This window comes from Fragaria vesca, unplaced genomic scaffold (genome assembly GCF_000184155.1).
Source record: "Fragaria vesca subsp. vesca unplaced genomic scaffold, FraVesHawaii_1.0 scf0513160_u, whole genome shotgun sequence".
In the NCBI taxonomy this organism is placed as follows: domain Eukaryota; kingdom Viridiplantae; phylum Streptophyta; class Magnoliopsida; order Rosales; family Rosaceae; genus Fragaria; species Fragaria vesca.
This window is the reverse complement of record NW_004443448.1, coordinates 1542372-1554715: the sequence shown is the minus strand read 5'-3', so window position 1 is coordinate 1554715 and position 12344 is coordinate 1542372. Positions and strand designations below refer to the sequence as shown.

Sequence of the window (12344 nt, the reverse complement as noted above, 5' to 3'; positions counted from 1 at the left end):
TTTTTTTTCCCTTTTAGAAATTTTCCCAGTTTGCAGGTAACTTCCTTGTACACCATATTTTACATCTGTAAAAATTTGGAAATCATCTGTTCATGAACTGAATTTGAACTCGGAACTCAACTATTTGGATACAACTACATTTTGATGTAAGATTTAATGTGACTATAATACACAAGAGTTGTTTGCTCCTCTAGGTTTGGCCATGTGGCATATATTGCTTCCAAAATGGTGTATCAACTGTGGTATAGGCTCCTAGCAGGAACAAGAGTTTGAATTCAAGTTCATGCATCTGCCCTTGATTCTTTGATCAGTTGTTTGGATCAGAAACTGCCTCGGTGATCTCTCCGACAAGGTCAACAATCACTCCCTCGACACCCATGAGATGTTGCATGTAAACTTTCTCTGGTATATTACTGCAAAATTCACATGAATCCCGTTATTAATTGGATGAGTTCCCTTAACTGTAAGAATGAAAAACTGTTAAGAAAGCAGTTAGAGCTTACTTTAATTGGCCATAGGTTAGAAGGCAAAGATTGGAGTCTTTAATCCGGGTTACTGCATTTGGATCTCTCAAGATAGCTCTTACTTCTGACACAATTCCTTGCAAACCGCCAGCCATACACACCTTAATTGCCTCTTCCAAAGAGTTCCTTCTAACATCTTTGTAAATTTCCGACCCTCCATTGGTGAGGAAATATACCTGGATAAATGACAATTTCGATATAGTGAAACACCGAGGAGACTAGCTCGTTCAGTCTTACAACATTCAATTGCACAGTTTTTGTTTTGCCAGCTGAGAGGGCATATGGATTAGAAGTTGATCTTACCGGATAGGTGCTCTGCAGTTTTCTGATCATCAGCACTACATCAGGCTGAAAGCTCGAAAACATAATCGGTCTGTCCTTCGCATGCTTGTTTACCACCTGCTTTAAAAGTTATAGATGTTATTCCTGCTGCATAATAGGTCAAATTATTCTTGTTCATGCACATAACGACAAGTCTATACTGGATGAGCAATAGACGACGAGTCGATGACCATCCACAAACTTTCATACCTAAACCTAACAGATGAACATTAACAAATTGTGCTGTAAAACAAACCAAGTTTCTTATAAGACTAAATGCATACCTGCAAGACTACTTGGAGGACATGTCGGAGTTGTTTCTCAATGTACACAAACTGATCATCAAACTTCAGTTCTATATTGAAACCCATCGAACGGTCGACCTTCTCAAACACATCTTGCAATGTACATAGGGAATCATCCTTCTCTACCTTCCACTCAAAAATTGTCCCCTCTTTTGTTTTTCTAAACATAGGGATACTCACCTGGATGAAAGTACTACTTCTGTTAAGAGAACATCAACATATGCAAAAATTACACTTTGAAAATGAGTATATCAGCATTGATAATTACCTTTCCAAGGTCTGTCTGGGGTCCATATGAAAGAAATTCTGGCAAAGTAATGTCTGTAACTCTCTTTTCAACAAAAACACCCTGAAATCAAATTACAGGTCAGGCAAACATTCTCATTGCACAGTTGCAGTCCCACTATGAAAACCGAAAACAAAGATATGTAGGATATATGGAACTAACCTTCTCCTCCGTGGCGATAAAGCTGTCATGAAAAATGACTGGACAGTCATCTTTGGTCACCTACACAGAAGGGTCTTTTCGCTCAACCAATATTAAGAGCAAGAAAGCAAATGATGAAAAATGAAGAGGCACAACAAGTACTTGAACATCAAATTCAATGTAATCGATAGGCAATTGAGCGGCAGAGTTGAAGGAGCGAATTGAGTTTTCTTTAATGGATTTCATTCTGTCATCAGATGATTGCAACATGTTCATTCCGCTGCCTCTGTGTCCCATCACCACAAATTTCGGCCATTTGAATCCACATTTGGTCTCTACGCCTTCATCATGATCATTTACACCTACTCATGAAACACAGAATCATTCATTTCCGCACAACTTATCAACCCTCCAGCTAAAAAAAACTTTTTGATTCAAATTCCTTACCATGTGCCGACCATGGAGCTTTGATAAGGGCCAATGCCGCATTAATTTCCGAGGCTTGGTCAAGATTGGGAACGTCTGAGACATGCACAGCCTTAAGGGCCGTAGCCATTTTTTTCTTGCGAATTTGCAACTTCCTGCAAACTGCAAGTTTTGGAACTCAAAAGAAATGAGTGGAAATTAGAACACAGAAAGCTTGGGAAATCCATGGATATACTGTAGCTGGTATTTAAAGTTTGAACCACAACACGTAGAATACCATTGCCAACTAATTTGATCAAGAAACAATGTTCAAAATAGAGGAAGGGAAGCCCTACAACTTAGACAATCAACATAGAATGTTCTATTTCAATGAGGCTTTATTTGGTTCTTGAATATTAGCCAGCAATTTGCGGAGCTCTAAGCATGTCTCCTTTCAATCCCCTAAATTTTTGGTCTACTTGCGGTTGTTTTCCCACTCCAATATGCTTATGAATGTCTAATAGCCGGGTCAACAACAGGTGTGCATCCCTATCTGTATTTCTTCTTCTTCTTCTTTTTTTCAGTTCCTCGATATAAACACTAATCTACCAAATCATACCTCAAAATTTTTGTCATCTACTCAATAGTTGATATATAGACATGTAGCAAGATCAATAAAGTACTAGCACTGTAGCACAGCATTTTTAGTTCGTAAAGGCTTTACAATATAAGAAAAACTAGGCTCGACCATAGGTTCAATTCTCACCGACATGTTTATAATACCAACTAGCAAATTATTACAAGAATTAGAACATATATTTAGTCACAGACCCTCATGTTTGTACCAAATTATTTTCAAAATTTCAGCTGAAGCTTAAAAATAGGGTAATACAACACATGAGCAAGATCCGTCGCGTACAATTTGCAATATCAGAGCTTGGCAAACACCGGCTTTCTTTTCTGCATGTGAGCAGAAATCGCTTCCGTTAAGTCATCGGATAACAGCATTGCCGAATTCCACGTGGCGACGTAGTCCAATCCCTGCTCCACACTCATCTCCCTGCTCCTCTGCAACACCGCCTTCGTCCCCGTCACTGCCAACGGCGACTTTGCAGCCATTCCTACAACCACCAGGAATCGTTTAAAAAACTTAAACTAAATTAGTAAGCTAATTTGCACTGATGGAACTAAGTTTAAATGACCGATTTACCCTCTGCGACGAGTCGTACGCCGTTCTCCAGCTCCTGCTTCGACCCGAATACTCCAGAGACCAGGCCCAGCTCCTTGGCCTCCTGACCCGAGAACCTCCGACCCGTTAACGCCAGCTCAAGCGCGTGGCCGTACCCGACTATACTGGGCAGCCGCTGCAGCGTTCCAAGGTCGGCGGTGATGGCCAGGTCAACCTCTTTGACCGAGAAGAACGCGTCCTTGCTGCAGTACCTTATGTCACAGGCGGTGATAATATCGATCCCACCGCCGATGCACGCGCCTTGGACGGCGGCGATCACCGGCTTCCGGCACCGCTCGATGGCGGTGATGGCGTCCTGCATGAGCTTGATCGCTCGCCGGAGCCTCTCACCGTCGCGGCCGCGGTCTCCGGAGACGGATTCCGCGGCGATCGAGGATAGGTTGTTGAGGTCGATTCCGGCGCAGAAGTGGTCTCCGGCGCCGGTGAGGATGATGACGTTGGCGTCGGGGTTTTGGTCGAGGGAGGAGAGGGCTTTGGGGAATTCGGTGAAGAAGGCGCGTGATAGGGCGTTACGGTGGTTGGGGCGATTGAGGTAGAGGTAGAAGACTGGGGAGTTAGGGTTTTTCTGAGCAATTTCTAGGGTTTGGTACTTCTCCATTTCTGCGATAGCTGAAGATTGAAGAGGATCAGAAAGATGGGAGAAGGTCTGGAAATGAAAGATAACACTGACGAAAAATTACCAAGTTACCCAACAGTAAATTAAAAAAGTTAAAAGTTAAAAATAAATAATTGAAATTAATTCAAAAGAGGTCCTACCGGGAGTCGAACCCAGGTCGCTGGATTCAAAGTCCAGAGTGCTAACCACTACACCATAGAACCGGGTTGGCATTTGTGGCGCTTTCTTTGGATTAGTTATGTATTTTCTTTGTAGAGTTAATAATTGTTTGTAATCAAGGAGGGGAGTTATTTCAATGATTGGGAAATTAAGAGAGTTGTGTACGAAATTGTGAAATAATTCAAGTGCTACAGGTTAAAGTATGACATTTATTTGGTGCTACTTTTTTGAACTCCTAGCTAGCTAGGGTTATAGCTTACGGAGGTTGAAACCAATTCAGGAAGAGCTTCTTCTTGCAATGCACGAAAGTAATACGTTTAAAATTATTACATCATTCATGAGCTAATTGCTATTTGCAAATAATCACAAAGATTATAGTTAGGTAGAGAGCCTTTTCTGAGTAACTAGAACTGATATTAATATTTGTGGCACACAAACTACTTAATTTGACACCAATAACAAGATCAAAAGGCAAGCTCAAAGAGATTGGCTTGAAGATAGCTAGATGCAACATGATCGTCATCTTCTACCATTTGCGCGCCTTATCTCGCTTTGTTTTGCTATGACATAAGTGAACTGACTCCAGCCAATTGTAGGAAGGAGAAATGGCAAATTGGCAACTCCATTACCACAAGCATGTATATATAATCTGAGCTTTCTTTTCGACTCCGGCCCCCAAATCGATCTGATCGAAATGAAATGTCGTAAACGCGCAATGATGATGCAATAGAGCAGTGCCGTGCCCCCTGGTCCTCGATCGATCTGTGTCTCATCAAACTGCTAATTGGTTAATTCAATCTTTGATCCTTGTACATTAATTTTCATGTACTCATGACTTGATCAGCACCATCTTAATTAATTAACCTATATATCGTAATTATTAGATCCTTTTCAGTTTGTACGTATAGAGATATATATAGCTAGCTATTCGATCCATTTCAGCTAACTCATACCACGTATGGATTTCACTATATATCTAGCTAGCTACTTCAAATCAACAAAAGCCAAATACACAACTTCTTCTTCATTTGGTTTGGCGACAAATGCTCTTAGGGTATTAGTTACTGATCGAGACTATATTAGTGTACGTGGCTGGGAAATGGGAAAGTTTTGACTTGTTCATCAGGAGAGATGAAATATAATAGACATATTATTGATCGATGTCTCCAATTAGCATGTCAGCCTTCTTTTTTCAGAGACAATGGAAGCTCTTTTTGGTGAAGATCAGATAATTAACAAACATTTAGAATCATACACAGTGCTTGATGAATCATTACACATATAAAATTGGATGGGGTTTCATGATCGAATCATATTTTGTTATTATATATGTGAAGAGATCGATCTTACTTAATTCAAATTAGTTTTTCCAAGAATCATTATTACATCTCTTTACATTAGATATTTCTATTGGCCGTCTTTTATATGCTTATAACAATGTGTTAATCAACCCAATATTGGCCGTCTTTTATAGTATACCGGCCAATTACCTACTTAACTGATTTGTTTTTATTGTCGTTTTAGTTTAATTAGCTGCTAATTCGTAGGTATAACTTACATCTTTTGAGTTTCTAATTTTGTTTGTTTAGTAAAATTTTGTGTTACACATGCATTGTGCATAATATTGACGATCTATGATTAATCATGATTACTTTTAATATCCTCCACGATTAACAAAAATGTTGGCCACCAAACCTTATTATTAGCATGAGATAAATGCATATGGCCAACATCACAAATTCAAGATTAAATTGCCATCTCCCTGATATTGGCCTTGCTTTAGGCTTTATCATCTTTCTTCATCTTCATCCTATGAAGAGAGAGCTAGCAATATAGGTTAGCCACTAAAACGAAAAACGTTGTCATATTTGATTGAAATTTCGAGAACACCTAATATTGGAGTTGTGGTGGCAGATGGCAAAGTTGAATGAATGTGCTCATCAAAAAAAAAGTTGAATGAATGTGTCTAAATCAATGAATTATTGGCCTCTCTCTTTCACTCTTCATGCAATCATCGACCAGATAATAAAAGAGAGCCCAAATCATTTCAAGTATACTCATATTGCGTCACCAAAACTATAGCAACGTACACATATTCACCCCATATATTCAGCTTTTATAAGCAAAGCTAACAAATCACACATGAAAAGAGCCATATCTCCTTCTCTCCCTCCACCTAGCATTTCCTAGACCCAACCAGATATGCAATAACGCCAAAAGATGATACCCACATGATTGCTCTTTGTCTCAAAGCTCATAACCGCAAAAAAATGAAAAATAGAAAAACATGGAGCTTCATTTTTTGAACTTGAGCACGAAAACGAAAGAAAAAAGGAAAAAAATTATGAGCCCTAGTGAGATCCCCGATGCACACGAAACCCCAAACATAACAGTGAAGGCTAGCTGCCCTTGCTTAGCCATCACTAATGCCACTACCAAACAATGCCTAACAGAATCGACTCAAAAGCTTCCCCTGCAACAAAACAAACCTTGTGTGAGAAAGTAGGGTTGACGCGGCGAGGCGTGTGTTTTGTTTTGAAGAAACGGCTGGGAAACTAAGGCTGCGTTTGGCGGAGCCCTAGTTCACGTGAAAGAGGGATCTACTGGTTTTGGGCGGACACCTTTCCGGTCTTTGTGAGAGTAACGTAAAAAATCTCATTTCGTATTCGAGTTAAGCTCCACTCTAATCCCAGGAGCGTGAAATTCATGCCCTTAATTAAGAAACAATTAGTTTTGAAACTGATTCGTAAATTGGGATTAGTTAAGAGCTTTCATGATGAGTTTAGGGTTTATGTTTGGTCTCTAATCACATTACTACGGTGGGTGCTGTGAGCTTTTTCACGCGCGGTGGTGAGACTTGTGGAGACTTGTGGTTTTTGAGAGAATGAGTTTATGGTATACTACCAACTAAACTTCCATGTGTCATGCAACTAGAATGAGTTTTATACGCACATCGAATCCCCCTTTGATTTTACACACCTTTATGTGTGTATATAAAGGGAGCTAGCTGCGCAAACCTGAGAATCATCCAAGCATTTCATTTTTCTCTGCATGATAAAGTAGAGAGAAAGATAGAGCTCTAGGGTTTCCTCAGTACTCAGGCCCTTCTAGTTCTATATATATCTCCTTCTTCTATCTTCTTCTTCCTCAATCCTCTCTCAGTTTTCGTTACATTAAACTGAGTTCATCACCCTTTCCGGTCCTTTTCTCTCTGTAATATCAGATATGGCAGCTGTAGCAGACGCTCATCATCCCTGGGCCTTTACATTTGGGATATTAGGTGCGTAGATGCATTTGTATGTCATATTTTACGAACACGCAGCTTTATATGGTCGATCAGTTAGCCCCCATTATTTGTTATCTTGTCGTGGTCATCATCTCGGCCACATTATTCGAGCTCCCCATCCTTCTGAATTCTGTCTTTCGACTTTCCGAAAACTATAGGCCAATACCATACATCTCACAAAATATTGAAATTAATTTTAGACTTAAGTTGTTTTGTTGTCCTAATCTTTCATTTAGGGGTAAAGCTTATGTTTACACATTATTTGTTGAAGCAATCTCATGATCAACCTTCCTCATGCCCGCTATATATAATACTAATGATTAGTTATGATCTTGGTACGTAGTTTATGATCCAGTTGAATGAGTTCCTTAATTTCTAATAAACTTTCGCTTCTCATGGCAGGTAATCTGATTTCCTTCATGGTTTACTTAGCCCCTGTGTAAGTAATCAATCAACGAATCTTTTTTTATTTTTACATGCATTATGTATATGTTCTTTTTACGTAGTAGGCACAAGTTAAATTATTAACTTTTTTTTTTTGTAATTGCAGGCCGACGTTTTACCGGATCTTCAAAAAGAAATCGACTGAAGGTTTCCAATCGGTGCCATATCTGGTAGCGCTGTTTAGTGCCACGCTTTGGCTTTACTATGCCATGCTGAAACAAAACGCTGTGCTGCTCATCACAATCAACACTTTCGGAAGTGTGATAGAGACTCTGTACATCGCCATGTACATTGTTTATGCAACCAAGGCTTCAAGGGTACGTGTGCTACGTAAATTACAAATGATTTAGACGTATCAATATTTGAATAGCTTCCCTAACTGATTTACAATTGCTGAATTTGATCGACTGCAGAAATTCACTATCAAGTTACTCGGGTTCATGAACTTGGGACTCTTCTCCTTGATCCTTGTCATTTTACAGTATGCATTTCATAGTGAATACCGTGCCCCGGTTCTTGGATGGATCAACGTTGCCATTTCCGTTTGTGTTTTCGCTGCGCCGTTGAGTATTGTGGTAAGTTGCTGCCTCATATAATATTGTTTCAAATATATATCAAGCAAGACAAAATCATTTTGTGGCAATAAACTTCTTTACTACATATAATGAATTTTACCTTCTAATTATTAACTTTTCTACCTGTTCTTTTTGTAAATGCAGGCACATGTAATCCGCACAAAAAGTGTTGAATTCATGCCATTCAGTTTATCATTCTTCCTTACTTTGAGTGCCGTGATGTGGTTTGCCTATGGATTGTTCCTCAAGGACATATGCATAGCAGTAAGTAGTAATTATTTCCAAAAAAAAGTTACATATATATACATCTCAGTAATTCATCACTTCCACACTAATGAGTTTTCTCTTTTCATATAGCTTCCAAACGTGTTAGGTTTTATCTTGGGTCTCCTTCAGATGCTGCTCTACGCCATATACAGAAACCGCAAGCCTGTCATATTTGATCCGGAGGACAAGCTCCGGGCGCCGGAACAAATGAAAAGTATTGTGATTCTGAGCACTATCCCAACTTCCGAAGTTCATCCGGTGGATGCTAAGCATTGCGATGGCAATGACGGCGAAGACGTGGACGGAAAAGATGGAAATAAGGAGGGTGATGGTGATGAACATGAGAAGTGCGTGGTGGTGCTGGTAGACATGGATGCATCAGGTGAGCTTCAACTGAAGTCTGATGAACCATGTGTAGAGTGAGGCTCAACTACAAAGTGTAACAGTTACGACATGTCGGATTTGATTTCTAGCGCGAGCTAGGAGTAGATAGCTTCTTCTGGCTTGAACTATCTCGATCTGCTCTTCTTGTTTCTGTGCTACAGCTGTAAGTAAGGGTGGAACAAAGAAAGCTACAGCTATGCTGCTATGGTGCTTTCACTTGTGTAATCATTAACTTAGTATGCGTTTTGCGTTTGTCCTTTTCGTTTTCATGTAGAACCATTTTGTGTCCAATAGTTAACAAAGATCTATTAAGTCAGCTAGGGCCCCTGCAATATTAGTTTTCAATTAGTTGTACGTACGTCTTCATCTTTCTCTTAATGATCCAGACTTCTGTGTAGTATTGGCTTATAATTTTGGCAATCTATGATTAATTTCCAAGAAGATTGGGATGGCAATTTTTAGTTCTCAATTAAGTGCAAATAATTGGAAGACTAGTTTATAACTTGGTGTACAACGTTCAGAATTTCAGATCCTTACAAAATGATGGGGTACATGGTTTGGGAAACAACAAACGTTCTATTATTTTGCCGTAAATTTTCTTTCGACCCCCTTCGTTGCATATATACCACACCACAAGTATTTTGCTTTAGGTGCGGCTACCCTTAATGATCTTCTTGAACATGGCTACCTTATTGATTAGCAACTAGTTTACGAGTGCGGCTATTGAGACCTCCAAATTTGTTCACTTGACCTCACTCGATTATGAATTATTAAATGACATATTTATCCTTTTACACAATGACTATTAAGGACACTAGTTAAACAAAAAGTAATATTACATTTATTCTCTCTAAACCTTCTAATTCAATAATAATGGATTACATTTTTATTATTTTCCTTATTGATTTTTATTTTGTAGTTTTACCACATACTTATTAAAGCATTTATATATTTATATTATTATACATGTCACATGCATGCATATACAAAGTGAAAAAAATATTTTTAACAAAAATTATGATCTATCAATTATTAAAAATACAAAAAGTAACAAAAATATAAAATAGTTCATGTAAGAACATTCTTTTGATGATCGATAAATAAAATTTGAGACACAATCCTTCTTTTTCTTTTTTAATTTTTAAAAGAATAGTATTCTTTATGATTCGAATTACCTTTTCTCAAAAATTGATGTCATTGAAAATTATTTCTTACAATTTGATCAAAAAATGAATGTCTAGTGACATTTTATGCAAAATAAAAAAATACAAAAAATAAAGAAAATCAAGAAATCAAGGTCGCGAATGGAGGTTTGCATTAAAAAGAAAAAGGGAAAAAAAAATTTAAGAATGGAAGTCGGGAATGGATGTTCGCATTCAAAAAGAAAAAAGAAAAAAAAGAATTAGAGGTATAGTAAGTGAATAAAAGGTGTAATAAGTAATATATTAATATATATGTGAATTACATAAACAAGGCTATTTTAGAAATTTGAAAAGAGGTTTAATGAGCAAATGCTTGTATTTAAAAGTAAAACGGAGGTGTAGAGAAAATGAGAGGTATACTGAGCAAATTTGAAGGTCCTAATAACCGCACTCCTAATAACCGCACTCCTAGGTTACAATCTTAAGATTAAAACATAAAAGTAGAAGTTACGGCTCGAAGTTTATTTTGTATGGTTAAGATCATCGAGGCAATCGTATGTTATTTGTTTAATCTATTCCAGTAATATAGTTTAACCCCATTTTCATAAGACGGGGTAACTGGGGTCTACGGGTTGAAGACAGAAAACAAAACAGCCAAAAAACACCAGAGATGCATTTTTTTTTTTTGTTCAAGAACACTACAGGTACATAGAGTCGACAACAGAAGAACAATACAGTATTATCCAGACGTGTTTACTCTCAAAATTTTGCAAAACGTCCTGTCCTTCTGTTCTCACTCTCCTAGAAGATAATTACACTTTCTTTTTATGGTTCTTCTTCTTATCATGTTTTGATCAAAGGCAAAAGAAAAGAAAAGGGTTAAATTAGAAAACATGTGTCGGCATGCACCAGCTCCCTTACACTGAGCAGCCAGAAAACAACAACAACACAGCTTCTTACATCTTAGGAGGAAAAGGAATCAAGGTAGACAAGGCATGGTGTATTGTACTCAATGGCACTACAAATTAGTACCGTCAAAACTGCCTTGTGCACTCTGTCGTCTCTTCTCTCGCCAATTCTCACCCCACATCTTGGCCTCAGCAACAGCCCGTTCTCTATCCAAATCCCGGTTTAACATCCTTGCAGTTTCCTTTGGGGAATCATCCTTCTCAGACCCACCATCTAAATCTGGCCATTTGCGTCCAGATCCTCCCCCTTCCTCATTCTTCAATATCCTTCCACCTCTCTCATCTCTTCGTCTCTCATCCTTTTCTCCAGAACTTCTATGACCATGCCCTGATGCAGCAGTAGGGTCATATGCCTGGTTGGCTAGATAAGATAGAGCAGTAACCACATCCCCAATCAGAGGACGTGTGGCCGCTTGTTCCTGAATGCACATGGATGCCACAGCAAGAGCTTGGTAGAGACCCCTCATTGGATACCGCCCCTGCAGTCTCGGATCTGCCAATTTTGAAAACTTCCTGCGATCATTGAACAAGGGACGTGCCTGTAGACGTGCACATACACATACAAATTCTCATTATTTTGCAAACACAACTTTGTCACAACCACAAAACCTTGCAGAACAAGAAGATAGGTTATAGGCAAATGAGCTACAAAAGAAACAAAGTAGAAAAAAAATTACCCAAGTGACAAGGTTCTGTTCCCCATGGGATCTAGTGCTATCAATGGCTTTACGGCCAGTAATCAGCTCCAAAAACACCACCCCAAAGCTGTAGACATCCGACTTCACTGTCAATTGTCCTGTCATTGCATACTCTGGAGCACAATAACCATAAGTGCCCATAACCCGGGTAGAAACATGTGACTTGTCTCCAGTAGGACCAAGCTTTGCAAGCCCAAAATCTGAAAGCTTAGGGTGAAATCCTTCTTCCAGTAATATATTTGATGATTTGAAGTCCCTGTATATAACTGGAGGGTTTGCCTTGTCATGTAGGTATTCCAATCCTTTGGCTGCACCAGCAGCTATTTTCATTCTTGTGTTCCAATCCAATACTTCTTTATCTAGAGGAACATCTGCAGAAGGATAAACTCATCAAACTACTATCATGGATTATTCAACAAAATCACTTGTATATAAAATCCTCTACATAAATTGTACAATCTTATCATGGATTATTCAACAAAATCACTTGTATATAAAATCCTCTACATAAATTGTACAATCTTATTTGCAAAAAAAGTTCAATATAATTCAGCCGCCAGGGGGGGGGGGGGAA

The 12344-nt window shown here is 38.7% G+C and overlaps 3 protein-coding genes, 1 non-coding gene and 1 pseudogene across 4 annotated transcripts in view; 1 reads left to right on the top strand and 4 right to left on the bottom strand.

The window, feature by feature from the left end:
• Window positions 1-190: 190 nt before the first annotated feature.
• Window positions 191-2133, bottom strand: LOC101310489 (annotated as a pseudogene).
• A 580-nt stretch (window positions 2134-2713) lies between these two features.
• LOC101295299 (delta(3,5)-Delta(2,4)-dienoyl-CoA isomerase, mitochondrial-like) lies at window positions 2714-3829 on the bottom strand. The gene is made up of 2 exons (XM_004310066.1): window positions 3193-3829; window positions 2714-3103 (listed from the first exon to the last, which is right to left on the bottom strand). Exons 1-2 carry the CDS (start codon window positions 3827-3829, stop codon window positions 2913-2915), a joined length of 828 nt encoding a protein of 275 aa, XP_004310114.1. The 3' UTR covers window positions 2714-2912.
• Window positions 3830-3978: 149 nt separating this feature from the next.
• TRNAQ-UUG lies at window positions 3979-4050 on the bottom strand. Its single transcript has one exon. It is a non-coding gene; the product is annotated as a tRNA-Gln (tRNA).
• A 2979-nt stretch (window positions 4051-7029) lies between these two features.
• Window positions 7030-9398, top strand: LOC101295010 (bidirectional sugar transporter SWEET15-like). The gene is made up of 6 exons (XM_004310065.1): window positions 7030-7286; window positions 7695-7731; window positions 7843-8053; window positions 8150-8311; window positions 8456-8575; window positions 8669-9398. Exons 1-6 carry the CDS (start codon window positions 7232-7234, stop codon window positions 8999-9001), a joined length of 918 nt encoding a protein of 305 aa, XP_004310113.1. The 5' UTR covers window positions 7030-7231; the 3' UTR covers window positions 9002-9398.
• A 1359-nt stretch (window positions 9399-10757) lies between these two features.
• LOC101294724 (serine/threonine-protein kinase PBS1-like) overlaps window positions 10758-12344 on the bottom strand; it is a 4479-nt gene continuing 2892 nt past the window's right edge. Inside the window, exons 4-5 of the mRNA XM_004310064.1 lie at window positions 11750-12141; window positions 10758-11611 (exon numbers count right to left, since the gene is read on the bottom strand). Of these exons, the coding sequence (XP_004310112.1) occupies window positions 11123-11611; window positions 11750-12141 (881 nt within the window). The 3' untranslated portion in view covers window positions 10758-11122. The remainder of the gene's footprint in view (window positions 11612-11749; window positions 12142-12344) is intronic.